The 27729-nt window shown below is 38.1% G+C and overlaps 1 protein-coding gene across 1 annotated transcript in view; it reads right to left on the bottom strand.

Moving 5' to 3' along the window:
• The window catches only part of Gpr149 (G protein-coupled receptor 149), a 57706-nt gene extending 32802 nt beyond the window's left edge, over positions 1–24904 (bottom strand). The window contains exons 1-3 of the mRNA XM_057756882.1: positions 23927–24904; positions 22867–23059; positions 16130–16581 (exon numbers count right to left, since the gene is read on the bottom strand). Coding sequence (XP_057612865.1) covers positions 16130–16581; positions 22867–23059; positions 23927–24904 — 1623 coding nt within the window. The remainder of the gene's footprint in view (positions 1–16129; positions 16582–22866; positions 23060–23926) is intronic.
• Between the last annotated feature and the right edge of the window lie 2825 nt (positions 24905–27729).

The following is a 27729-nucleotide window of genomic DNA, read 5'->3' as shown; positions in this document are numbered from 1 at the left end:
TTCTTTTCAATGCCCTTCCTCTAAGATCAGCAACGAGGAAAGGATGTCTACTCCTACCACTTCTGTTGGAGATGGAAGTAGGAATTCCTAGCCAGCATAATTGGACAAGAAATAGAAATAAAATGAGGAAGTAAGCTTTCTTTGTTCTGATATGTAATGAAGGACTGTGGCTGTATTGCAAGATGCAAACTCAGGTCAGCTGACTTGACAGGAGGCACTTTTTACACATCAACCCGTCTTGCCAGCCCTATATTTTTAAAATCATAATGATTTATAATGCACAATATTACTATTTAATGAATGCTAGTAAAATAAAACAAAGTAAGCCTCAAAACTGACACCTGATCAATTCCATAATATTTCATTGTTGGGCCAAAATTATCTCAGGGCCTGTACCTTAAGGCCTATAGAACAGAAAAAAGCCTGGCTCAAGTTCAGGGGCTAGACTTTGGGGCCTGTAGGACAGAGAAAAGCCTGGCTCAAGTTTGAGTGAGGATGAGACAGCAAAACCTAGGTAGACGCCCCTCCAGCCAGGGGGAGGGTTTGACTGCCTCTCACTGGCTGGAGGTACCCTTACATCACAGGATGTTGCTTAACCTTTATAAGCAACTGCTCACAGTAATAGGCTGAGTTCCTGCTTTTACTTGACTCCCTATCACGTCTGATTGTCCTGCATCGTGAGGCTGGGTTGTCCTGTGTTGTGGGGCTGCAGAGTGGCAAATAATGCACTCAATTTTTCCTGGGGACTCAGGAAGCCTAGCATTTCATGATTATCTTTCATCTTGAGATATTTTCCTATTTTATCTCCCTGTTAGGATACATGTGCTGATATATACCTCCCAACCCATTATTCAGTAATATCTCTCGGAGACCATGAAACTAAGTAGAGTAGAGTATTTAGGCCAAGAAATTCAGGACATGGTGTATGTCAGAGCCCATTTACTGTTTTATTGACTATCTAAACTTTAGAAAGAAATGCAAAAGTGTTATTAATATTGGTTAAGTAAAAAGTACATTCTTTGGGTAGCCATTATGTTATGAACAATATGAAAAATAGAGCCATTTTTTGATTCAAATAGAAATTTGTATCATTGAAAAATGAGTTTCACATGTGTCTTTGTTGATTAATTTTCATTTCACTTACTGGTATCTTAAATATTAAACAGAACTCAAATTGTAATTTGCACTTGTATTACCTATGTATATGAGATATTGATAAAAGTTAATCAAGTATTTATAAAAATCAAGTTATGATATGGAGTTACAATAAAGAGTGGTATCTACATTAATACTATTTGTAGATAATGTACCTTTTGTATATGAACATAAACCTTTTATTACAGACCTAGTTGTCAACACTTTTGACTGATGATCATAGTTCAATTTATTTATATTTTTGGGCCAAAGGAACTAGCACTCACTAGTTAGATAAAGGATAAGAATAGGTAAATGTTTATGTACTATTAAGTATTAAGCAAATAAAAAGTTAAACTATTTTTCTTCTCATCCATGTTGTCTTTCATGCTTTAATAGAAAAGAATCTTTTCTTTTTTTCTTTTTTCTTTTTCTTTTTTTTTTTCTGTTTGTTTTTTAAGACAGGGTTTCTGTGTAGTTTTGGAGCCAGTCCTGAAGCTAGCTCTTGTAGATCAGGCTGGGCTTGAACTCACAGAGATCTATCTGCCTCTGCCTCTGCCTCTGCTGCATGCACCACCACCGCTTGGCTAGAAAAAAAATAATCTTAATTCTTAAAAAGACTCACTGAAGAAAAGGTTGCTTTATAGAGCCAATAAAATCATGGGGAATTCATCTACCTGATATTTCCTTGTTTAGATTAAATAATCTTTTTCTTAAACTGCTAGATAGATTATATAGAGTCATGACTGCATTTGAATTGTATGGGTATGGTCTCCCAGTATATAAGGCTGAGAACAGGAAGCAGTTCAATACTGCTCAGAAACAAAGAAGCATCGATGATTCTGTATGCCATTAGGAGGTGGGGTAGACAGAACGATTGCGAGAATTGAAATCTGACTGAAGAACAAGTCTAAGGATCAGTTATTCTTATAAATACCCCTGAATCAAAATATCTTGATTCATCTCATCAATGTGGAAATGATTTCAGAAGAAGCAATATTATTTGTTCATGGACTACCATCATTATCACTGCTGGGTTGACTTTGTGGAGCTAAGGGAGACCAGATGAAGTAAACCTTGCTTAGTTTTTACCATTTGTTCAGATTAAAATATGGAACATCTTGAGCTATTCGCAGAGCTCAGTGTGACTGAAATAAAGACCAGCAGAGAAGGGAGGGAATCTAGCTAGACTTAGTTTTCTTTTTCATTACTTTACAATGCTGATTAAAAAAAAAATGACCTAATGATACTCAGCTTGGGCAGCTCATTGGGAGCAATTATTTATAAATATCATCAAAAGCTAGAGCTGATGCGCCAAGAGTAGCAACTGCTTAGTTTGAAGTGGCCCTGCGGTTTATCTAATTTTTATATTATCTTATGCAAATTTAATGCCCAGATGTGAATAAGAGTCACTAGCAGGACATAAGATTCTTTTGGTTTAGCAGGGACTTCAGAGATCACAGTTGTGAAGTACAAGCCAGCAAGCCTAGGCATAAAATGAATTTCTTATCAAAAGGAAATTAATAAATAATGCTAATTCTCATATAATAGTTGAGCTTAAGAACATTAAAAAGCAAAGAAAATTTTCTGTAAAATTAATTTTTGAAGATAAAATTACTGGGAAGACCTTATCCTTTCTCAAAAAACATTTTAAAATTGTCCATCAATGTTTGGTGAAATAAATAACAGCTTCATCCTTAGATTAGACTAGGATCCTCATTTCTGATCATCTTGGGTTTTTTCATGAAACTAAATTTCTTCTGGAATTGTCATCTCTCCATGACGAATCAAAGCCCACTCAGAGTTCAGAGTGCTTCCTAGGTTACTGGCAACTCTGGGGCATAGACTAATGTCCACTTATTTGCTAAGTCTGCTAGAAGCATTTGAAGGAATGATGTGGCTTACTATTGAAGTATTATTATTGAGAAATCGTTGATACTGTATTTGACACCCTGAGTTTGTTTTTTTAAGCAAACAGCAGGGAAACAACCTAGTTGTTAACATCTAATTCACCTCTATATTTGAGCATAAAATGTAGTTGCTTTGACTGACATTCATTCAGTCAACAAAACTCTTACCTATACTTACGGTTTTCCTTCTGATTCTCCCATATGTATAATTTATGTATTGATAGTTGTATATATTTAAAATAAATTATATCTCAGTAACCAATCTTTATAGCAGTCCCATGAGTTTAACAAATGTTAGAAAAGCTGTTGCTTCCTTAGATGATGTTTTTTTTTACACACCATGTTTGGTTAAGACACAACTTGGGGGTGGGCTTTAAGTATCTTTTTCAAAAGACTTCACTGATGCTCACAGAGACACTTTAATGAACGTGCTCTCCAGTGGACACCAGTGAGCCTTTAGTACAAACTGCTATAAGGTAATTCAATTTGGTATCTCTTTGGCAAAACTGTCATTTTGATATCTCTATGTATAAATCTATAAAGAATGTAGCCGTTCTTGATGGCACATTGCTATATTCTGTTGACATTAGCACATTATTTCCACTTGATTTGTGCTTCACTGTTTACTTCCATGAATCAGTAGCTAGAAAGCTGCCTTCCTAAAGTCATAGTATTAAGACATATGTAGATGGTAAATAGTTTTGCAGGCAGACTTGAAGTACTCAGAGCAACTGAACTCATTAGCAATTTGAGGAAATATGTGTAGGATGCCTGTCTTCTTCCCATTGTTCTAAGATTTAGAGATGAAGGAATACTTTGGGGCCTGAACTATTTTCAAGAATTTGTTCTTACTAAATCTTACTTATCACTGAGGTTCACATTCAATACTTATATTCTTGGAAATATTTTCTAAGTTTCCTATCAAATAGTGCCATATACCTATAAAAATTTGTATATTTAAATTTCTCTTTTATGCTACAGATTAACTCCACAAGGGCAGAAAAAAAATGTTCATTGTATCAACTGCTCTACCACTAGCTTCAAGTATAGTGCCTGATAGTATACACTCAGTGAATACCTGATTGGTACAGGAGTGACTGGAATAATAATAAACATGAAGCACAATTAGTAAAACCTCAGAGACAGAAATTGTGGTTCAGCCTAAAGGTCAGAAAACCAAAACAGTGAGCCATTGGCTCTTACCTCTACCTCAGTCCAAAATGGTGATCCTGCCTCCAAGAATTTCAGAATGAGACTCACACTGAGAGCTGTCTCTCCTGTTTTATCATCCTCTCTAGTTCTGGGATTAAGGGCATGCAGCAGTACCACCTGGTTTCTATGGCAAACTAGTGTGGCTACTGGGATTAAGCGTGTATGTCATTGCTGCCTGGTCTGTATGGCTGGCCAGTGTGGCTGTTTTACTTTTCTGAAGCTCAGGCAAGCTTTATTTATTAAAATACAAATGAAATGGCATTACAATGGTGTGTTTGTTATCCATCTTATTTGACCTCTGTTGGCTTATATAACCTAATAAAATCATTTTATATGTGTATGTATGTATATATGTGCATATATAAGATGATTTGTATATGTGTATATATGTATATATAAGATGATTTGTGTATATATATATATATATATATATATTCAATAAAAATTTAGGAATACAGAGAAGAGGAGCCCAGACAGAACTCAGGTTTGCTTGTTTCTAAAGCCAGTGTTTTATCTAAAATGTTCCATTACAGTAGTCACTACTAAAATGAAAATACAGAGTAACTATTGATTTTGAAGATACATTTGTTATGGTTTGGATACAAAGAAGTCCCTAGAAATCTCATGTGTTGTAGATTTGGTCCCTGGCTTGTGTGTGTGTGTGTGTGTTTTTTTGTTTTGTTTTTTGTTTTTTTTTGTGAATTCAGAAATAGTAACAGATCACGAGGGCCCTGACATAATCAATGATAGTTTATTATTAATTAGTTATTATAAAGAGCTTCACAATTTAATGGCATTCTACTAGGTGTTAGTAGAAATTAGAGTTAGAGTTTGTTAGAGAAAGTAGGTTCTTGCCTTTCTTTCTTTTTTTCTGACACTCTGCTTCCAGATTGCCATAAAGTTAGTAAACTTGCTCACCATCCCCTGTCACCATGATGGCTGTCTCACCACCTCAAACCCACAGCAATGGTGCCATTTGATCTTGGATTAAATATTCCAAAGGTATGACCCAAAATAAAACCATCTTTTCTTCTTTAAATCAATTTTTCTTAGAAATTTTGTTACAGTGATAAACAGCTAAGCTGCCATGATAAATCAATCTAATTTATTTAATGTTTATTCTCAAATGAATGAACGCTGGCAAAGCATATGTTGGACACATTAAAATTGTAGATACTCTGTTTCATAGGATCATGATAACTTTGTCTCCATTTAGATTTTACTACAAAGTTGTATGATCTGTGGCAGGAAAGAACTGGCTCAAATGTCATCTTTTTCCAAATAATAAAATGTTCAAGAATAGCTGGTATTCTCTAAAATTCTGTCTTTTGTATAACTGCATAAAACTCGTGGATCTTATCATGGACTATAGTAAATGGGACATTTTCTGGGTGTTTAAAATAGTTTTCTGGCTTAGCATATACTGCCATTCAATGAAGTGTAGATCTGTAGGTCAAGTTTTCAGTGTAGGAAAGATGATGACTCTTGAACAAAGCTCTGGTTCTGAATACAGAAGAATCTGTTTGCCCAGAGGCAAGGCAGCACTTCCAAATGCTCCTGCTCGAAGGCATATTCAGCTACAAGCAAATCGCCTGGCATAGATTCACTTTCCTTGAAGTTTTATCTATCAGAGTGGAGTAGACAGAGAGAGCAGTTTATTAACGGACCAGTGAGAAGGAAAAGGAGGCTTACAACATTGAAACGGTTGGACACATGAAGAGGAAAATGAGTAGGTATTCCTAGGCTACAGAATATCTGTATTATTATGATGTTGGCCGCAGGAAACAAGGTATCTCTAAATTTTCAAAAGGCAAATTTGGGGAAAGAGAGAACAGATCCCTTCCTTGGTGTTAAAGATTGTGATTCCAGTATAATCACAGTGATCCAGTTGCATAGTGAAGAAAGATCTGTCTTAAATTTCAGGTGGGTCAATTCAGAAGGCTTAAGGAGGACTTCCAGGGCCCACGGATATGAGTCCTTTCTACCTTGATTAAAGGTCAGAGAGTTTGAGTTTATTTTTGCTCTTTCAAAGTTGTTGACAGCAGGTGTGGGTACAAATAAGAGATGCTGTCCTAGGGTGTGGTTAATTAGTACTTAGAGTATAGAGGTGGCTCTGCTCCACCTTGACTAAAAGTCAGAGAATTCAAGTCTATTCCTGCTCCTTCAAGGAGATTAACAGGAGGTTCCTGGGAGTGACTGCCTTCAGGATACTTGGTCTAAGGTGAGGTCATTACACGTCCTGTCCAAACAACAGAATGCTTGACTAAGGATGCTCTGTTTATTCCTTATATTATGTTAGTAAAGTTTGTTGCCTTCCCCTCCCCTTTCGGAATGAGGTATGTGGAAAATAAACATGGGCGATTTCAGTATTCACTGAATTTCCCTCCTGGTGTTCTGTGTTTCTTTTATTTCTGTCATATCTCTGTTCCTTTTGCTTAATAATTCTAATCCTCTTGCCCCTACCCTGGATATGTGCAAACCCCATCAAGGCTGGACCCTGGCAGAGGGCCTATGCTAATCACTTCTATGACAATAAGACTGATCTTAGGGAAACTGAGAAAGCACAGCTTGCAAAGCTACCAAAGCAATAAAAAAGGTCTTTGGATCGTATGTTCACATCAGATCACAGAAGGGAACAGGTTCACTATTGACACTAGTCTCATTGAGTCAAGAGACAGTATGGAAAAAGACTGTATTTTCAGCTTCTGGTTGCTTCTTTATTCTTGAGGAAATTTTTAAATGTCGAGAAAATATTCATGAAAATAAGGGTCCAAATTAACACAAGAAGTCATAAAGGAGAGCCTTGCTACTGTGCAAGACCCTGACATCTCTAAACAGGTTTGTCCATAGCCTTAAGGGAAGTAGGAGAGAGATTGCATATTCAAAATGTAGAAATGTTTTACATTGGAATAAGTGAACTTAAAAATGAGACAAGAAATGGTCACAATTTTTTAAATGGTTCCAAGCTCCCCAGATGAAAAAAAGAATTTGAAAGACAAGAGTATAAAGCTTTGGGATGAGGGCACAGTGTGAGCTCAAAACAGCTCTACACCTTCTCAAGGATGCTGGTTCCATTTCCCCATCTCCTGAGTCTACAGAGCCTTATCTTCATTCTTCACACTCGTTTTTCTCCTTGAGATGCAGTCATTTGCATGCAAGTCAGCTGCCCACACTCATTATGCGCTGTAGGTAACTGGAAGGCAGGGGGCTTGCAACTTCATATAGACAGCTGCTCTGTGAAAAATGCTTGCTGAATAAACAAGCATATTAATGGCAACAAATAAACTCGCTCTTACATTTATATTAATATGTTACTAATGGAATCATTGCCAAAAAAGAGGAGGAAAGCTATATTAAATACAAGGGAAACTAAGGGGATTATAATAACAACATTGGCATTTGCTTTTTACATTTATTTTTATTAAGAGAGACAGTTCATGCCATGAAGATTTGGGTTTCACAGGAAAATTTGTGGACGTCAGTTCTCTCCTTTTATGGTGTAGGTGCCTCCCATGGCCTTTTTAACTATCTGAAATCCAAAAACAAGGCATTTTTGACCATCTTTGATCCTTGAAGAAACTTAATTATAGCCAGGTGGTGGTGGCGTACGCCTTTAATCCCAGCATTCAGGAGGCAGCGGCAGGTGGGTCTCTGTGAGTTCGAGGCCAGCCTGGTCTACAAGAGCTAGTTCCAGGACAGGCTCCAAAGCTACAGAGAAACCTTGTCTCGAAAAACAAACAAACAAAAAAAACCCAAACAAACAAAAAACTCAATTTTAACACTTCTCTGAATGCATATTAACTCTAAATTCACTTGGTTGTCATGCTTTTTAATAAAGTAAAATTATGATGTCTTGTATAAAACTTCTCTCATTGGTCACGTTTCTTCCACTTTACTTTCTAGTTGTTCCTATGATGAGATATAGGGTAGTAATTTTAATGATGGCATTAAAAGATATTTAGATTGTTTGTCAACTTAAATGTTGGTTGCTGTTTTGTGCTGGGAAGTTTCCAACACTTTCCAGTTAGTTTTTATATATTGTTTGATAAGCTGTTTTGAACTACAGTCAATTCTACTGCACTGGAGAACACTAGATCTCATTCTTACCATCTCACTGTAACTTCCTGTTATTTGATCTCCTCTTTCCTCTCCCTACCTCCCTTCCTATCCTTAAATCATTTTGTTTCATTGACTTGTCTTTATATTCTTACTGATTTGTTGATATTCTACTCTTTACTTCTATAAAATCAACTTTTTTTTCTGCTTCAATGTTTAGTGAGCAAGGTTATGCAAAACATAAAAGATAAGTTCTTAGATCTATGGGTGACACAAATTTAGGAAGGATGGTACAGGTACCTGGCCATAACATCATCATCTGAGAACATTCTCCCCAGTAGAAAAGGCAGTCAGAAGCAGTGCAAGTTACCTGATAGCACCAAGCTGACATTTAACAGGGAAGAGATACAAATGGGTTTAAACAAGAGTCAGCATAAGTATCAAATAAATAGTTCTGTGGCTAAGCAACAGGAGCCTAAAACGACTTAAGAATTTGGGCTGATAAATAGACACACCAGGAATTAGTGTGCCGTGTCTTCCGAAGAAACGAATTTAGAGTTAATATACATTCAGAGAAGTGTTATAATTGCGTTTCTTCAAGGATCAATCAGAAATGTCTTGTTTCTGGATTTCAGATAGAAAGGCTGTGGACGACTGTGAGTACATCTATCGAGTGCTGAAGAGAGGGGCAATGTTTAACCAGAATGGGAAATGTGCCATGGCTGGGTAACTGTCGTCTCTTAACAGCAAGTCTGAGTGACAGAGAGGTTCTGATAGGGCCAAAGACAAAAGACAATTTGGTGAGAGGCCCAAGGCTGGGGATGCTCCTTAAAATTAGCTTGGCAAATTTTATCTATTTTAAACTTATTTCTATAATTTGTAATTAGGGGCTTCAGAAGTGACTCTTAAGTTCAGATCTCTTGCTGCTCTATAGGAGGACCCAACTTTAGTTCCCAGAACCCAAGTCAGTGATCTCACAATTGTTTCAGCTTCAGGGCATCTAACATCTTCTTTGACCTCCATAGCAGCACACACATATGCATAAGCACACACATACACACACACATGCAGACACACATGTACCAGAGGGGGGGGGAGAGCAAGAGAGATGCACACGTGTATTAAAATCTTTAAAAGACTGTGAACTTGAACACACAAGCAGGGGAGACTTCAGCATAAACGTGTAGTCTGTGAGAGCATAGTCATTCCTTAAGAGAAGAGGGGGGATACTGTCAACATCTCTGCGGGATCACAGGTGTGATTTCTAGGTCACAGACCATTCCTGCAAGCAAAGAGTTCACAGAGTTCTTCGATAATCACCTCCAGCTCTACAGCACACTTTTATCACTTCCCCACATATCCTCGAACCATTTAATTTATTATGTTTTCAAGCACCACCAAATATTACAGAGTTGGTTTTGGCTATGTGGTGTTTTATAAATTCATATTTGCAAAACTCATTTCATTTGTGTAGCTTTCCTTTAGCTTTCCTTTAAAATCAGGACTAGAAGCCGTTTGAAGAGCCTGAAGCTTGCATGAGTTGTATTCTTTAGGAAAAAAGAATACAGACACCCGTTCAATTAATTTTATAAAACCAAATGCCATGGGAATGCATTTTGAAGATTCTGTATATTCCTAAGGAGAGCAAAACAAGTCCAAGGCCAAAAGGTCAAGCCCTCTGGATCCATGGGAAATAACACTTCTACATGCAGTTCTCGCACTTGAAACTTCATTTTGTTCATTCTGTGTGTGTTTCAGGGGCTTGTGCTGTTGAAACAAAGCATCAAGAAGCACACACTCATCCTCGGGCAACATGTCTAAGAGAAATACGGAATAGAAATACCCTGCAGTTGAGTTTTTCAACATTGTAGCCACCAGCCACTGATCACTGAGCTGCAGCTAGTATAACTCATGAAACAGATATAAAATGTAAAAACCAATCATTTCATATTTGAAAGAAGACGTTTGATTAGTAGCTTTAAGAAACCATCCAATTCTAAGCTATATAGGAAAGAGCAGTTGGTGAAATATGGGACTATCTATCTCGTTTTTGGAGCTATCACCACCCTCTCTTTCAAAGGAGTTCAAGAATTTCTCTCAGAAGGAATTCATTTCTTTAACATTCATTTTTGTGGCTTGAAATTACATGTATGCATGCATTTATCTGTGTGGGTATGTGCACATGTGAGTGCAGGTGCCCTTGGAGGTCAGAAGAGAATATGAGATCTCCAGGCAGTTGTGGGTTGCTTGATGTGGATGCTGAGAACCGAACTCTGATCGTCTGAAGAATAGCAAGTGCTCTTAACCACTGAGCCATCTATCCAGCCCTACCAGTAGTATTATATGAGTCTTTACTTTTCCACATTCTCATTATACTGTTTAATTTCGGACACTCTGTAGATCTGCATGATAACAAACAGATTGAAAAGCCACACAGAATGATGATTCAGTGGGTAAGGGATCTTTCTTTGTAATCAGGAGGACCTGAGTTTGAATCCACAGCATTCACAGAAAAAGCCAGGCTGTTCATGCTGTAGTCTCACACAGGGAGCAGACATAGATGGATTTTAAGAATTCACTGGTCAGCTGGCCTAGCTAAAATGTGATCTTCTAGTTCAGAGATACTGTCTTAAGGCAATAATGCAAAGAGCAATAAAGGAAGTCCCCTGATATCTGCATGTATACACTCTCAAGAGGACAAAACGGCAATATACAGAATGGAAAAATATTTTCACCAACTCCATATCTGACAGAAGGGTAATATCCAAAATAAATAAAGAACTCAAGAAACTAAATGTCAACAAACTAAACAATCCAATTTTTTAAAATGGGGTACATTACTAAACAGAGAATTTTCAACAGAGGAATCTCAAACAGTCAAGAAACTTTTAAAGAAATCTTAAGCATCCTTACCCATCAAGTAAATACAAATCAAAACATTTTGTGAATCAGTCTTACACTTATCAGGGAATAAGATAAAAAATACAAGTGACAGGGCTGGAGAGATGCCTCAGTGGTTAAGAGCACTGACTGCTCTTCCAGAGGACCCGAGTTCAATTCCCAGCACCCACATGGCAGCTCACAACTGTCTGAAGATCCAGTTGCAGGAGATCTAACAGCTTCACACCAATGCACACAAAATAAAAAGTTAAATAAACCATAAAAAAATAGAAGTGACAACTCATGTTAGAAAGGATGTGGAGCAAGGGGAACACTCCTCCATTGTTAGTAGGAGTGCAAACTTGTATAGCCAATATAAAAATCAATATGGATTTCCTCAGGAAAATGGGAATCAATCTGCCTCATGATTCAGCTAGCTATACCATTCCTGGGCATATGCCCAAAGGAAGCGCCATTCTGTCTCAACAAAACTGGGTCAACAATGTTCATTGCAGCTTTATTCATTATAGCCAGAAACTGGAGGTGAAAATTATTCTGGTGAATAGAGCAATACAGACTCCAAAACAGCCCATGTGGCATGTTTGACAAAAGCAAAATTGTGTTCTAGGAAAAGAACCCACTGTTTACAGGACAAAATAAAACCTTCTTAAGTCTGGATGACTGGAGTGTGTGTATTTTCTTTGTTTGTCTTGTTTTTTAAGCCAAATGTAGTAATTCCACATTACTTTTCTGACAATAAAGCAGTAAAGGTTGTCTTTATTAGTGTAATAGATTTCAGGTCTCTGACCTCTGATTGATGAACTAACCACTTCAAATGAAAATAAGTAGTTAAAACAAAATATATAAACTCCCAGAAGTCATCTGTGCTGGGGTAACTGAGTAGAAGCTCCAGATAGAGGTATAAGTGGATTTTTCTTTGACTCTGGTAATTTTAGTTAGGGAAGTCAATAGTTATTCTTTGATTAGTTTTAGCCTCTGGAGTTATTAAACTGACAGTGTTACTGTAAACACTGGCATCTAGCCTTCTAATAGTTTATTTTAAAATGTGAACAGTTGTGTTTTTTAGGAGTAGGAAAAATATGTGTTTCAGGATATTTTCCTATAGCATTATTTCGTAAGTCATTCATTAATAGGAAGAATTAATGTTGTTCTGATCTATAAGCTTAGGTCCATTATTTAGTAATTAGAGTTCAAACAGTGGTATTTACATATTCTTATTTCTCAAATATTATTGTATTCATTTAATTTACCTTTTTATTTTTTATACGAGGCCACTATGTGGCCCTGGCAGGTCTGGAAACTAGGTAGAACAGGCTGGCCACAAACTTCTGACAATCTTCTTGCCTATATAGTTCTTTTCTTTTCTATCTATCTGTCTGTCTATCTATCTATCTATCTATCTATCTATCTATCTATCTATCTATCTATCTATCTATCTACCTATTTAGTTTTTTCAAGACAGTGTTTCTCTGTAGCTTTGGAACCTGTCCTGGAGCTAGCTTTTGTAGACCAGGATGACCTCGAACTCACAGAGACCCCCGAGTGCTGGGATTAAAGGCTTGGGCCGCCACCGCCCAGCTGTTCCTGATTCTTAAGAACAAATGAGTATAGAACTCTTAAAAAAAAATCAGATCAAAGGAAAAGTGGAATCATGGGTAATTTTATGAGCTTAGTATTTAGGGAGATGACACACAAGTTGCTAAATAATTTCATGCTCGATTTTCATGATTGATAAATGGTGGAATTTTAGGTTTGGACAAGCTATCATTTTTTTTCAGCAACAAAGTCATGCCATGATCATCACACTTAAACTTTCTAACTGAATGATCCACACGTCTGCTACCCCTTCCACATACATGAACAGTGACCCACATAGGAATTACATAGACATCCAAAAAGAAGCATTTTCTACTCAATTTTAACACTAATTTTAACATTACAAATATTCTTGATTTGTGGTTTACATTAAATTGTATTTAAATCTACTAAATCTATCCTAACTATTATACTTTGAAGTTCTAAAAAATAAACTTAAAATTCACTTATTTTAAACTTAACGCTACTTAAACGCTAATATTAAAATTAAACAAATCAAAAGGAAAACCTGGAGATTATGAAATATATTTTAAATAAAATCTATGGCTCTTACAATTTCAAGAACAAACAGACAGTATTCAATATAGTCCTGCTAGATGTCAACTGAGAAACCAAGTCTAAATGTTTCAATGGGTAAGGGTATCATATAGCAACTGTAGAGTCTTCTAAAGCTCAATATATTACTGCATAAGCTATTAAGTTATTGTTTTCAGAGGGAAGAAGCTACTTGGAAGAAAAGGTTAAAAATGGAAATGTCACCATTTACATCCACGGGATGTTATTAGTAAGATGTAATTTTCCTGGATAGGAAAAGTTCTCATAAGCCGTCCAGCTCCACTGTATTTTGTTGATATTTAGAATAAAAAATTTAAAATGCCTTACAAAATTAAAAATGAATATTTTATAATTTTACCAAATGCTAATCTTAAAAATCATAAATAATTTTGTGAGTATAAGGTCATACCAACACATCAATCTACTGCATGGGTATTTCTCGGTATATTACTCTTAGTTAGATGTTTTCTAGTTAACTCATTATGCAAATTAAAGTTCATGATAATATGATACTTGATGTCAACTGGTTTCTTATAGGTTTTTTACCTGTTTTGAGCCTTGTACCACCAGCTTGATTTACTACCAATCATCTTTCTCACTGTCATCATTTTATATGAATGTCCTAAAGTACTTGGTTATTATAAATGTCAAAATGATATTATGCAATCAGCAAATCTTTATGATTGAAAGCTACCTAGATTGATCAAAGTTTTTTATGTTGGTGTGTTATTTTACTTTTTATTTAAAGAGGACTGTAAATAGGAAAACATGTGAAAACAGGTTAGGTCTTTCATTTTTTTCTAGGTGTAGTTAGACCATTGAAATTCCTACTACCAAACGTTGTAAATGATGGCTATCACCTGTGAATTTGAGGTAATTCTTAATATTTTGTGTCACAGACCATAAGAAGCAGGTGGCAACTAGTGTTCAGATGTCAAACCACCAGGTTCATGACAGGATTAGTCTTCTACCAGATAACCATGTCTCTGGTGGTGACCTGTGACAATTTTGACAATATGCAATTTAGAAAAAAATGAATAATTTAATGTTTGCTGAAAACAAACTCTTATATACAATATATAAAACTATATACAATGTTATATTGTCTTAAGAAACTTAAATTTACAAAACATAAAAACCATATTGTATTGGAAATATACATTTGTGATAAAGTAAGACAACAAGAAGAATAAGTAAGATCCATGACAGACTGTTCTAGCATGTTTTTTTTTTCTTGTGGTAACTCCATGACTAAAACTTAGGAAGGAAAGGGTTTATTTCGCTTATATTTCCAAGTAACATTTATCACAACACAGGGTAGGCTCTCAAGCAGGTGTTAAAGTAAAAATTACATGTTTAACTAACTTTCTTACATAGATGGGATCATCTGCCTATGGATGGTGCTGCCCACAGTGGACTTTCCTACATCAATTACTAATCAAGAAAATAATCCTACAGACACAGCCACAAGCCAGAATAACCCAGGAGATCCTTCAGTTTAGGTTCCTTCTTTCCAGATGAGTTGTGTTTCTTTGACAATAAAAACTAAATAGCACAGAGACACAATCTTTAAGGGTCAAGCTGAAAGATAGAGTAACAGAAGAGCACATGAGGTAGGGTAGGTTCTGGACACATACGCACACACACATGCACACACACAATCATGAGAATTACTGGTTTTCCAGTTCAAGAAAACCAAAGGTTCGTATGATCTAGAAGTAAACCAATGATGGAAAGAGTGAGATATCTTCTGTAAGCTGGTGACTCCTATTGTTCTAAAAATGTGGAGTATTTTGTTCTCTTGTCTCTTCTTTTGTCTGCACTATTAAATTTGTGACAAATATTTGATTTTTTCCAAGATTCCTAAGTTCTAAAACAATGTGCATGTTTCCCCAGTGTTTTATATTCTTGTTTTGATAATCTACTACTTTTGAAATAGTGATGTGAGAATGATAATAGGAAAATATATTATTCATACATAGAAATGCATATTCCTACTTGTGTTATATGATGATACATTTAATCAATGAATACATTAATCCTAGCAAAATATTTCTGGAGTTTAGCTTTTGGTTTCAGAGATTGAGACCAGTGATCAGATGTTTCCAGCACATAATGCAGAAAAACCCTCCTTTTCCCCAGTAACCTTATAGCCCCCCAAACCAGGGCGACTTTATCAAATGTGAGGGTTTAGAAACAACAAGCTCAGATGAACATATTGCTGAAACACGAATAGAGACTCATCACTCATAAGTCTGGAATCAGGAGAAAGTAGAAGAATATCGACATATAATTTCTTTTTGCTTTTAAATTATCATCAAACAATATTTTTATACTTAAAGAAATGGGACATTTGACAAGGCTTGAAATGGCTCACAAGAATGCATCCTGAAATAAATGACATGTGTGTGTGTGTGTGTGTGTGTGTGTAAAAAATTAAAACAAACATGTTAACTTATTTAACCAATGGACTCAGGAGCCAGAGCTCTGGAGTAGAGTGTGAATTTAACAGATTACTTGAGGTTAAAATAAAATGTCTTATACTTCTCAAAGATCCCATGTATGTCTACTGACACACACACACACACACACACACACACATGAAATGCAAAACCAAGATACATAAATAAATGGAATATTTCAAAGGCCTTGTAATAAAAATGAGATGCTGTGGAAACCAATTGAGACAAGTGAAATCACCCTTGGGTTTGATTAAATGAAGGAATAAACTCATCACTTTTAATTTCCTTGGAAGAAGAACTTACCTGGCGAGGGGTTCGTTCTGACTTACTTCTGCACCACTCCCAGTCTGAAAGATCAGGTTTCTGATTCTCCTCATGAGACAATCGTCTTTCTGGACCTTCAAAAATGGTGGTTTCTTCATAGTTAATATCACTTTCTGTTTGAACAGAAAAAGCGCTCTTTTCCCCGTTCAAGCCGGCTTTGGCCTCTGGGATGTCTGAAGTATTGGTGCACTTGTTGACGCCCGACAGTGTGGTGCTGTCCACCGGTGGCGTGGTGCTGATTTCTACTGTAATGGCATTGAAGACATTGCGGTTGTCTCCCCCAGGTTCCGTTGTAGCTTCGCACTCACAGTTCTTCAGGTTGTGATAGGATATGGAATTTTCATCATCCTCATAGTAATCTGCGTGTGATATTTTGTAAATTCCATAACTTTGTTGGAACGATAGATTGAATTCAAAGCCTTTCCTCTTGGCTGAATGAAAATAACAAAATTCCACAATTAATATGATAGACATAAACATCATTGGATTTAAATAATGAGTCTGAACAGGCACTTTTTTACCTGATTACTTGGAATAAAATATCTTCAGTTAGTTATTGTAATACATGCAAAGCAATATGCCTTACAAAACTCTATCGTCTTATTACTCTGAGCCTAATTTCTCTTACACAAAGAGCAGTCTGAAAAGCAGCCAATCTTAGACTGTGCCTTTAAGGTATTTCATATGACCAAAACTTAACTTTGAATTAGAAAATTCTCAAATATATTTAGGTTCAGTTTTTCAGTTCATCATTTTTAATACTTTGTTTACATTTGTTTTATGTGCATGGGTGTGAAGGTGTCAGATCCCATGGAACTGTCACGGGAGTGCTGGAAATTGAATCCAGGTCCTCTGGAAGAATAGCAGTGATCATAACTGCTGAGCTATCTCTCCAGCCCCTCAACTCACCAATTTTATAGTTTTTATTTTTTACTTTAAAAAGTACTATATTGTCTACTGCCTTAGAAATTGATTATAAAATAATCTTCATATTATGATCTATTATGAAGATATTATCACTGCAGCTGTTTTATCTGTATACTTCTGACATTTATATTTGCAATTATGCACATTAAAATGAGAACATAGTTTGCCATGTAGCTTTTAAACTTTAAATAAGTAAATAAATCTTCTCTCTCTGACTGTCACTATGGAGATAAGGGTGGTGTTGAATTTTCCAGGTAGCACAGGCTGGTTTTGAACTCTTGGCCTTTCTCTCTCAATTTTTGGGCCACAGGCGTAAGTCATATTTGACAAATTTTACATTTCTCATACAAATAAACTGAGAATACATTTGTTTTTTTAAATGAATGCATGTGTGATTTTGTGAATGGATGCATTTTTAGAGTACTCTCAAATCTGAATAATTACAAGGTAAATTTAGCAAGGATACATAAATTTTATTAAACAGTTAGAAGAGCAAGTATTCCAAATATCACACTACTAATTATGGGTATAGCTCAAAGTCTTGGAAGACAGTGTACCAGAAAGTGATGCAATTTTTTTGTATAAGTGTCAGTCAATAATAGATAACTTTAATATATTAAGAATCAACTTATATCAAAGTGATAGTCAAATGCAGTTTGATACTTTATTTTTTATCTTTTAAGACATGATTTGTTTCAAGAGAACTTTCTGCTCTGATATCTCAATGCTTTACAGTTAGGCATTTAGTTATCTTTGGTAGAAAAATTATGAAAGGCTATAAAGTTTTTATGGGGATAACACATAAAATTTGATTCACTTTGTGACACACTCTAGTGCATTCACTTGCTCATTCTATTACTGAAATGTTCTGAGAGCCAAAGATTTACAGCTCAGTTCTGCTTCCTGGAAAATAGAATTAGTCAATACCCTTCATTTTTGTGTGACCCAGAACATAAATAAGAAAAATTTGTATCAAAAAATTGAAAAGTAGAAGCAGATGATTGTATCCTGTATACTGTGACATTTATAGTTCTACTTTATTTTTCCAGTAATATAGTCCAGTAAAGTTAAGTTGTAACTTTTAAGGTGCTTTCAGACTGAAAGCTGAGGAACTACAGGATGACATAATTAGTGATCAGTTACCCTTCTTCAAAGAGATATAAAGTGAAAAATTTGTAATCTAGAACCACTCAGAAAATAAGGGTGCTCATAAAATACCAATTTTATGATTAATACCTGACTGTATAGTGTTAGTTGTATATTGTCACTGAGATACAGTGAGTAAAAAATGTTTAACATTTTAAAGGCATGATCAGAATGTGCTACTGAAGCATCTGCTTCCAGGTCAGGAACACACAAGGAAGTTTGAGGTAACAAGAAAAATGGGGACCAGTGTAAAGGCTCACTCAGTAGACAGAGATATTTGCAATTCAAATCTGATGACCTGAGTCCAGGCCTCACTCACACAGTAGAGAGAGCTATCTCCCAAAAGTTATTCTCTTACACATATAATCATATATACATTAGATATCTCACACAATAATAATAAATACATATTGAAGAAAGAAATTAAAATTGCCATAGTAATTATGAGGTGGTAAATCAACCATGTTGTCTCATGGTCTGTCTACATAATAGAAGTGCTATTCATCCTCTTTTGTAGAGAAAGCTGAGTTTAACAGGGAAAGCTACTTTTGATTACTTATCTTACAAAATTATATGAACTTAAAATTAACTGGCTACAGAATCCAAGCGATTTCCTTCACATAAAATCACTTTATTTTTGCTTAAACTTGTGAAAGGAACATAATGATGGGAGCAGAAAGGCATGATACAACATTTCTAGGTCAGAGTCTGTACATAAATTGGTTTACAACGAAAATATTTTCCAATCATTGAACTTCTGTTTTTAATGACTCCCATTAACACTAAAGGTAAATTCTGGCTGAGGTAACTGATGGAGATGATTTATTACAATCATACTGAACAGTTAACTGTGTGAGTTAAAAATAACAATGAAGGGGCTGGAGAGATATTTTGTGGGTAAAATGTTTGTTGCTTAAGTATTAGGAGCTTAGTTCAGATCCATGTAATAGCTGGGTATTAGTGATGCTTCTCTAAATTGCCAGCACTGGAGTTTTTCATGTCTGGAGCTTCCTGGCTAGCCAGTCTAGCCCAAACAGTGATCTATGGGTCTAATGAGAGACCTTGTCTCAAAATGTAAAATAGAGAGCGAAGACATCAGAAGCCAACCACTGGCCTCTGTATGCTCACATATTGACCTTCACACTCACATTTCACACACACACAAGAGTAGCACAGCACACAATAGTTAAAAAACGATAGTTAAAATTACATTGACTGAAATGTTGGCATCAAAGTAAAAATCTACCACCCTGCTGGGCGGTGGTGGCACACACCTTTAATCCCAGAACTCGGGAGGCAGAGGCAGGCGGATTGAGAGTTCGAGGCCAGCCTGGTCTACAAGAGCTAGTTCCAGGACAGGAACCAAAGCTACAGAGAAACCCTGTCTCGAAAAACAAACAAACAAACAAACAAAAACTCTACCACCTTCAGTTTCCTTAAGCACTATGTCTTTTTTAAATTATGAATATTTGATAGAAAAAGTTGAATGTCTACAGGAGTCAATTAGTTAACATTAATAATTAATAGTCTAGAGAAATATAGGTAATGGGAGAACTCTGAACCAGGCTTCTCAGTTCTAGCCACTTGCTGGGGAGCAGCATTGCCAGCTACTTATAATTCCAAGATCGAATCAGCTGCACATATTTGATAGGAAATAGGCCAATCTTTAGATTCTGGCACTTAACTAAAACTGATATATATATACACACACACAATCTAAAAATATTTTAAAGGTTTTGAATAGAGAAGCTTTAATTGATTAATAGTTTGCAAAAAGTCTAAAGACCAGTAGAATAGTCTGATACTTTGAGAAATCTGAAAAAGAACAGCTTCACTGTTTTTAAATCCTGCATCAAGCATATATCAGCCATCTCTTACCAACTAAAATTTTATAATAATTACATTAGCTTATGAGGAAGAGACCTGGTCAGACGTTCTCGTCAGCTTAGACCATGAATCACAGTATGGACAAGTTCAAAATTTAAAATATTATCTTATAAAATAAACGATTTTCACATATATCATGAGGCACTCTGATTCTGTGAAGAAATTAGCTGAAAATGTGACTTTCATAGAGAATACCTGATTTTTAACTGTTTGTTATAATAAGAGAACAACCTATCAATCAAAAAGTATGAATCGTAAAACCATATCTATATTATATAAAATTGCTATGTTAAGATTTATATAAAATTTTTGTTTTGAGATAATATAAAAACTCCTATCCAAAACAAAACAGGATACTTATTCCTGCTTTTTCTGGTTGTTTGTCTTTTTGTCTCTATTTAGTGAAACTGAGACATATGGTTTCTTGGTTATTTGAACGAGAGGCTGGTAACATTGCTTTGGCATTAGTTAGTTCTGATGTGGGTGCTTCCCAGTTTTTAAATATGTTTGTCTAACCAACTTCACCAAGACTTCATTCATTTCCACTGGCACAAGCTTACCTCCTTCACAATCTTAAATTTTCTAAGATAGAATCGCTGCCCTAATATAATAATAATATAACATCTGTCAACTGTTAGAACTGGCTTTTAAATAATTTCTTCCTGTTCCATAGTACAGCGCTTGTACCTGGAGGTGGAGCAACAGAAATTGAAGTAGCCAAAAAAAATCACATCATATGGAGAGACATTTCCTGAACTTGACCAGTATGTTACTAAGAAGTTTGCTGAAGCATTTGAAGCTATTCCGTGGGCAGTGGCAGAAAATTCTGGTGTGAAGGCCAGTGAAGTTATCCCTAAACTTTATGCAGTGCACCAAGGAGGAAACAAAAATGTGTGACTGGATATTGAGGCTGAAGTTCTGGCTGTAAAGGATATGTTAGAAGCCAATATTTTAGATACTTACTTGACAAAATGCTGGGCTATTAAATTGACTACTAATACTGTGGTCACTGTACTAAGAGAGGATCAGATCATCATGGCAGAACCGACTGGTGGTCCCAAGTTAAAGGGGAAGAAAGACTAGGACGATGGCCAAACTGACTCTGGGACTTTTTGTTGTAGGTGAAGAGTTTTCTTTATAGACTGGAACTTTCCTAATGTTTTCTTAGTCTCCCTAAATTAAGAAATATTTGTGTTTGTGCTCTCCTGGTGTTACTGTTAACACCTGTTGGATCAATTGCTGCTTATGTCAGGCTCTTTAAACACATAAGCTAAGGCGAGGCAAGTAACTTACATGAGTGCTCTCTTTGTTTGCCTGACCCGCTTCTGAAAATAAATTGCTATAACCACCAAAAAATTTGTAAATTGTGCACATAATTTACTACCAGTTGTCTCTGTGGTTATTGCTTTAGCTATTAATCTCTAGAAACTCATCATTATTATGTTATAGTTATTTTAAAGACACAAATAAATTTACCATCTATTACCAATAAAACAATGATATTTCTGACAATAGAAATATATCCATCAATTGGAAAATATCTGGATAGTCAACAATTTAAATATAATAGCACATGAAAATTGACAGTAATTAATATTTATAAAAATAACCTTGTTGTTCAATTGATTACAGAAAAACACTATCTTTAATATTCTCTAAATTTTATAACCCTAAAATAATCTGGAATGAACTGTTTTTATTTAACCTTTCTTTTCTGTTAAAGAAAATATACTTGCTTATTCAGTGTGAGGGACAATTAGCAGAAGCTATTGATCATACACTAACGAATCATCTGGTTCATTCAGTCTAGTGCCTATCTTTCGTCTAGAATGACAAAACATGCCCTTTCAGTTTTAGTAACTCAAAATATACAGCTCATTCTGGGTCTTGTTTTCCTCCCCCATCATCTTTTCATTGAGAAGAGTAAGAATCATATTGTTTCTTTTAATAGATGCGATCAGGCTCTATCTAATCTCTATACCTATGGGAATCTATGTGACCAGACTCTATCTATTCCTGCCTCTCCTGAATACAGCAACAACTGCCCTCTCTCCCCCCCTTCTAGCAACATAAACAACTTCTTAGAGTAAATAGCGTGGGTAGACTCTTAGCTACAAAACCAAGGACAACCAGAAACCTTCTCCCCTTTTTAAGCTTGGGGATTTTTGCTTATTGGTAGATGTTAGGGGTGTAATGTGTTTCTAGCAGTTGGGGAACAATGTGAACATCTACTGGGGGGCTATTTTCAGGCAAGGTGGTTACATACTACAGAAATTTTCCAATATCTTAGGGGGAAATCGGCATCAAAATAATGAAAACACCTTTCTTACTGTTCTACTGAATAGAAACAGCTCAGGGAGGGAATTTTATGTTCTTTTGGGGAGTTCCTCTTTTTTCAAACTCAGGCTGCTCAGCAATGCTGCTCCTCATATGCAGGTTTGGGAAGAGAGATTGATTTTCTACTCAGAGCTAAAGGTGAGGAAGGAGGTAACAAAAGAACTGTGTTGATATCAAAGGGCTGAGTTGAATGCCCCCCCTTCTATCTGTAAAAGTCACGAATGAATCAATATTTCGCAGGATTGTTTGAAATCTCTTCCAACACTAAGCTGAAACTTTATCCTTTCCTCTCGTTCTTTACCATGTGTATCTGTCCTAGGATTCTCACATCCCGCCCCCTGTAACTTTCTCAGTGGGTCTTTTTCTGCTTTTGAGTGTATGCATGTACATTTCCCCCTCCGCCACTGGGGAGGACTTACACTTTTTCCCATCGAACTCAACGGAGTAGGCATCTGGCTGGCAGTTGATGATGCAGCCACAAGGCAAGTGGGTCCAGCGTTTGGACAAGACAAACACTGGGGTTACAACGCTGGCCAGCAGGGTTAGTAGAAAGCTGAGGGTATCGACCGGAAGGCTCTGAAATCCCACCACGTGTTTTACCACCATGTGGATCTGAAAGGCAAAGAACTTCTTAAGCCATTCATACCTCTTTTCCACTCTCGAAGTCTTTCTCGCAGCCCTCACTCCGTTGAAGTCCTCTATCCAAGACCCCTTCCTTGATCAATAGGAGCTCTGCTTCTTGGCTACTCCCCCGGGGCTTCAGTGGCAGGATCTCTGGAATGCATGGGACACATCTCGGTGCACCAGAGCAGACAGGTTGTAGTGGTTTCCTTTCTGAATGCTCTGTCTGCACCTGCTGCCCTTCGAAATGTCTACCCCAGGAGGTACGCAATCTATAACCTAGAGATGCTACGCAGAGAAGGGCCAGGAACCGGTGGGACCTGTACTGGAAACTCCAAAGCACTTGTCACTTCTTGTTTCCAGGCATCCACCCTCGTGCGCTGGTCACAGCAAGCGCCACTGTCTCCTCTCCTCCCACCTCACTCCAGGATGCCCGGAACAAAAGCTAATTTCCTTTCACCGCCCCCCCCCCCCCATGTTGATCACACCTTTCTGTCTCTTGGTGCTGGATGTGGGCGGGGTCCCTATGAGGCAGGAGGAAACAAGGGATGAAACTGGACGGCAGAAGGTTGAAAGAAAAACCCTTTTAGTTCCTCCCTCTCTTTCTGAATACGCCCAGATTTTGCCTTAAGAGATCTTTGACCATGATCAAGGAAAACCAAGTCTCCTGTGATTGAAAAGGCTCTCCACCCTTCTCAAATTGAGAAACACTTAACAGCCAAGGCTTGGTGCCTAACACTGCTTTCTTCAGCTCCAACAGAAGCGTTTGGAAGCGGACTTATCCGCGCATCTTTGGGTGGCTCCCCAAACCTACCTCTGGGCTCAGCTCACACACTCGCGCGTGAAACATGCACTCACCATCATGGGCAGCCAAAGGATGACTTTCGTCAGCGCTAGGATCAAAGAAAAGCGTTTCTGTGCCAGGTTCACGGGGAAGCTGCTGGTGCCATGGGGAGTCCCGGGATTCTCTCGCTTGCTGGCTCCGGAGCCGGAGGCAGCAGACTGACCTGGGCCAGGCACCGAGTCGGAGCTCGGGGAGCATCCTCCAGCGCATCTAAGAGCTGGGATCGCAACGTTCTCTGGCGACAGACAGAGCACTCTTCCCCCAGCAGCCGGAGTCCCGGGAGTGGAGGCGCCACGAGAAATTTCCTGGTAGTTGGCGTGGAGTCTCGGCGGCTCCTCCGAACACAGCAGCTGGTGAGTGAGAGGGACGGAGAGAACCGCCAGGAGCCCAAAGGCGGAAGCGTACACGGCGAAGAGGAGCAGCACATAGGGACTGGAGCAGTCGGTCAAGCAGCCCCAGGGCGTGCGCACGAAGAAGCCCCAGCCACACAGTGGGAGCGTGGCCAGCAGCAGGCTGACTGCCCACACAGTCAGTACCACACCAAGCACCTGTCCTGATCGCAAGGAGGCTGACTGACTCGCCACTGTCCTGTGCATCGTATAAAAGTTGTAGAAGACTATAAGAGATGCCTTCAAGTTGCTGGAGAGGCCCTGGCACAAATACAGTAAGGCAGAGGTGGTGCATAAGGACTGGAAGTAGCCTGGAGTCTCTTTTGGCCATTGCAAAAACATGAAGATGGCCACTGAAAAGACGCTCAAGAGATCATCCACAGACCAGGAAGCCACAAGCAAGGACACAACAGTTCTGTTTTGCATGGTCAGCAGGGAAAACAGTGAGAAAACGCTGCCCACCAGAGCCGCGAGAGTCATTAAACATATCAGGCAGAAAAGAGAAAGAGTCAGAGTTGCTGGCGAATTCACAAGGTCCGTAGAATTCTGACTTACTTTCCACAGGTTAGAGTCATTTGTTAAGTTGCTGAGAAGGAAAGACATTGTCCTTAATATTTTAATTCCCCTCTTCAACGAGTCTGATGGTTTTCCCAGAGCGTGAGACTTGCGAATCTGATGTCATTTCTCCTGCCAAGTTTCTCTAGATGTTCCATGTGTTGGTCCAGCAGGAAATGGTCAGACATGTCTCAGTTAGAAAGATCTGACTCAACCCATGTTTTAAAACTGGGATCCGTTTCAGGCATCAATAAGAAACTTTTCAGCATTTTAAGTAAATAAGCCAAGGAAAAACTTCGTTCCACCACCACATTTCAGACAAGAAAGCAGAGAAGCCTCAGGCAGATTGCCAAGTCCCCATGCCTGGATGCTGGGAGCAGCTCTAGGTTGATGCAATCACTTGGGAGAACAATAAAATGATGTATCTGTTTCCAGAGCTGGATTCAAAGGCAGAGGTTGTCAGGTAGGTTTCGGCTCAGCTAGAGAGAGAGAGAGAGAGAGAGAGAGAGAGAGTCATAGGGAGCTTGAACAGAGGCTCTCACCAAACCTTTGTGTTCTTTAATCAGCCTGTGATCCTGGGAGCTGCAGGAAGGAGGAGTCAGCTGCAAGCAGGAGAGAAGCAGGGACTAAGGGGAGAGAGAGTTCAGTGTTGTAACAAAATGATTTGTAGCTTCTCCTCTCAGCTTGGCTTATATGAAACCAGAAATAGGGCCTTTTGATTTAGGCATATAAAACTAGTCCAAATACTTGCCGTGGCTTGGATTGAACTACGGAAATCACTACCAACAGGTATAAGCTACACACATACCTGGAATCCTTGCTTACCCTCTATCCAGGCTTTCCTTGTGTGAGAGGCTTTCCCTGGAGAGGTGCGACATGCATGTCTACTCAGCCCAGTCAGGGAACCCACAGCAGGCCAAAGTGATGATTGTACCAAAGTCCAACTTGGTTAACTAATGAGTGTCTACTGGGGTTACTTATCGGAACAGGGATGACTCCCAAACAGCGGCATCATTAAAAAGCCCATCCCATACAGGTGCACAGCAGCGCACAGCTGCATGCCTGGAACTCTCTGTACAGCATGCAGGCAGCTTGTCTGAGACTCTCCTCTCGGCAGCCCAGCTGCCTAGAGTCTCCTCTCCAGCAATTGTTTTCTTCTTCTATTGTGGTAAGGAGGGGGTCCACATGACTCTTACAAGTTTAAGCTTTCTCAGATGTGAAGAAGTCTGTTTACCTCTCGAGTCTCGTGAACTTCCTTCCTGAAAGGAAGGTTTCAGTCCTGAGGAATCCAATGCACAGCTGTACAACACTCCATCTCTTCTGTCTATGACTAAGCATGGGTCATATGCCACAGCCCCAGTCACTTTTGACTCTCAGTAGTGGTTAGGAGTCCCCAGGGTACACCACGTATTGCAAAAGGAAGTTTCCTTCCATGGTAGATTTCCACTGAAAGCAGCAGCGACCTATGGGCATAAGCACAAATGTTTAGATGACAGTTTGATGGGCACATCACATCCTTTTACTAAAACAGTAGTGGTTGCTTTCCTACTGGGGCTTATGACCTCTCTAGATATGACAATGTGAAGTCCCAAATTGTTTGTTGTTTCCAGGATAGTTGTATCATTGTGGTACAGTCAGATACACTGTCTGGGATTTTTTTTTTTTTTTTTTTGTACTGTAGCACATAGAATCCACAGCCAAGCAGTAATGTTGGTGACTACACTCTCCCAGCAGCCTGAATACTAGCTTCTGGCACTATAAGTCTTTAAGGAGGGGGCTTGAAGCTCAGTCCCAACTTTATTTCTTCATGTCCTGCAACCAAAGTATGTTGTGTATACAGCAATAGGATCTTATTATCTAGTTTTGGCATGCTGCTACCAGCAATGGTGATAGCATTTATGGTTTGTGGACCCTCAGGGCTACTCGATCAGCAGCCTACAACAGAATCCACCTCAGGTACGAGTATTTTCATTTAACAAGCTTATAGCCTCTAGGAGTGTCCTTTTCCACTGGTGCAGGGTGTCGCCTATATTTAAGCACCTAAAAATATGTATAATATTTTAGATTAATCCTCTGAGAATTTGATGCTTGCATTCAGTATATTTCATGATACTCAATCCCGACTCCTCCTAGATGAACCTTTCATCTCCCAACGACCACCTCTTCATGTCCTTTTATTTTGTCCAGTTTGTGCTGCTCATGTACTCATGCATATGGGACCATCCACTGGGGTGCAGTCCACCTCCCAGAAGCCACAGCCTTCCCCAGAAATCACCAACTATCAGTGTTTCCTCAATTAGAGTTGGGGGGGGGCTCATGAATCCCTTCCCTGCTTGCTGGAATGTTGACTGCCTTGTTATTGTTGGGGTCTTGTACATGTAACCCCCGCTGTTATGAGTCCGTGACTACAGTGGTTCTGTTGAGTTCAGTCCTAACTTCTACGGTCTTTCTGCTTCTCCTGCAGTGATGGGCGTGACTCAGTTGCCCCATTTGTGGCTGAGCACACCAAACACACTAGTTCTCTGTACTTTAACCCACTGTGAGAGTCAGTATTAACTGCCTTCCACTGCACTGAGACACTAATCTAATGAGTCTAAGAACTACACTATCCATGATGAAAGAGAAACAAATTTAGAGGGAGAGTAGCTTGATACGATGTCCATTTTATCAACTCTTGCTTTAACAGTCCATTCTTTCTTTCAGTTGACCAGGCACCAGGGTGGTTGTATGTTGCTTAGAAGTACCATGGCACCTGGTCGTCTTTACCCCAGTTCTGTAAATCACTGTTAGTGACATGACTAACTCTGTGGTGTGGTGTTTGAATGAAAATGGCCCCCATAGACTCATAGGGAGTGGCCCAAACCAGGCCTAGT

Source organism: Chionomys nivalis, chromosome 24 (genome assembly GCF_950005125.1).
Source record: "Chionomys nivalis chromosome 24, mChiNiv1.1, whole genome shotgun sequence".
NCBI lineage: Eukaryota > Metazoa > Chordata > Mammalia > Rodentia > Cricetidae > Chionomys > Chionomys nivalis.
The sequence above is the reverse complement of the archived record's forward strand: the minus strand, read 5'-3'. Positions and strand labels throughout refer to the sequence as shown.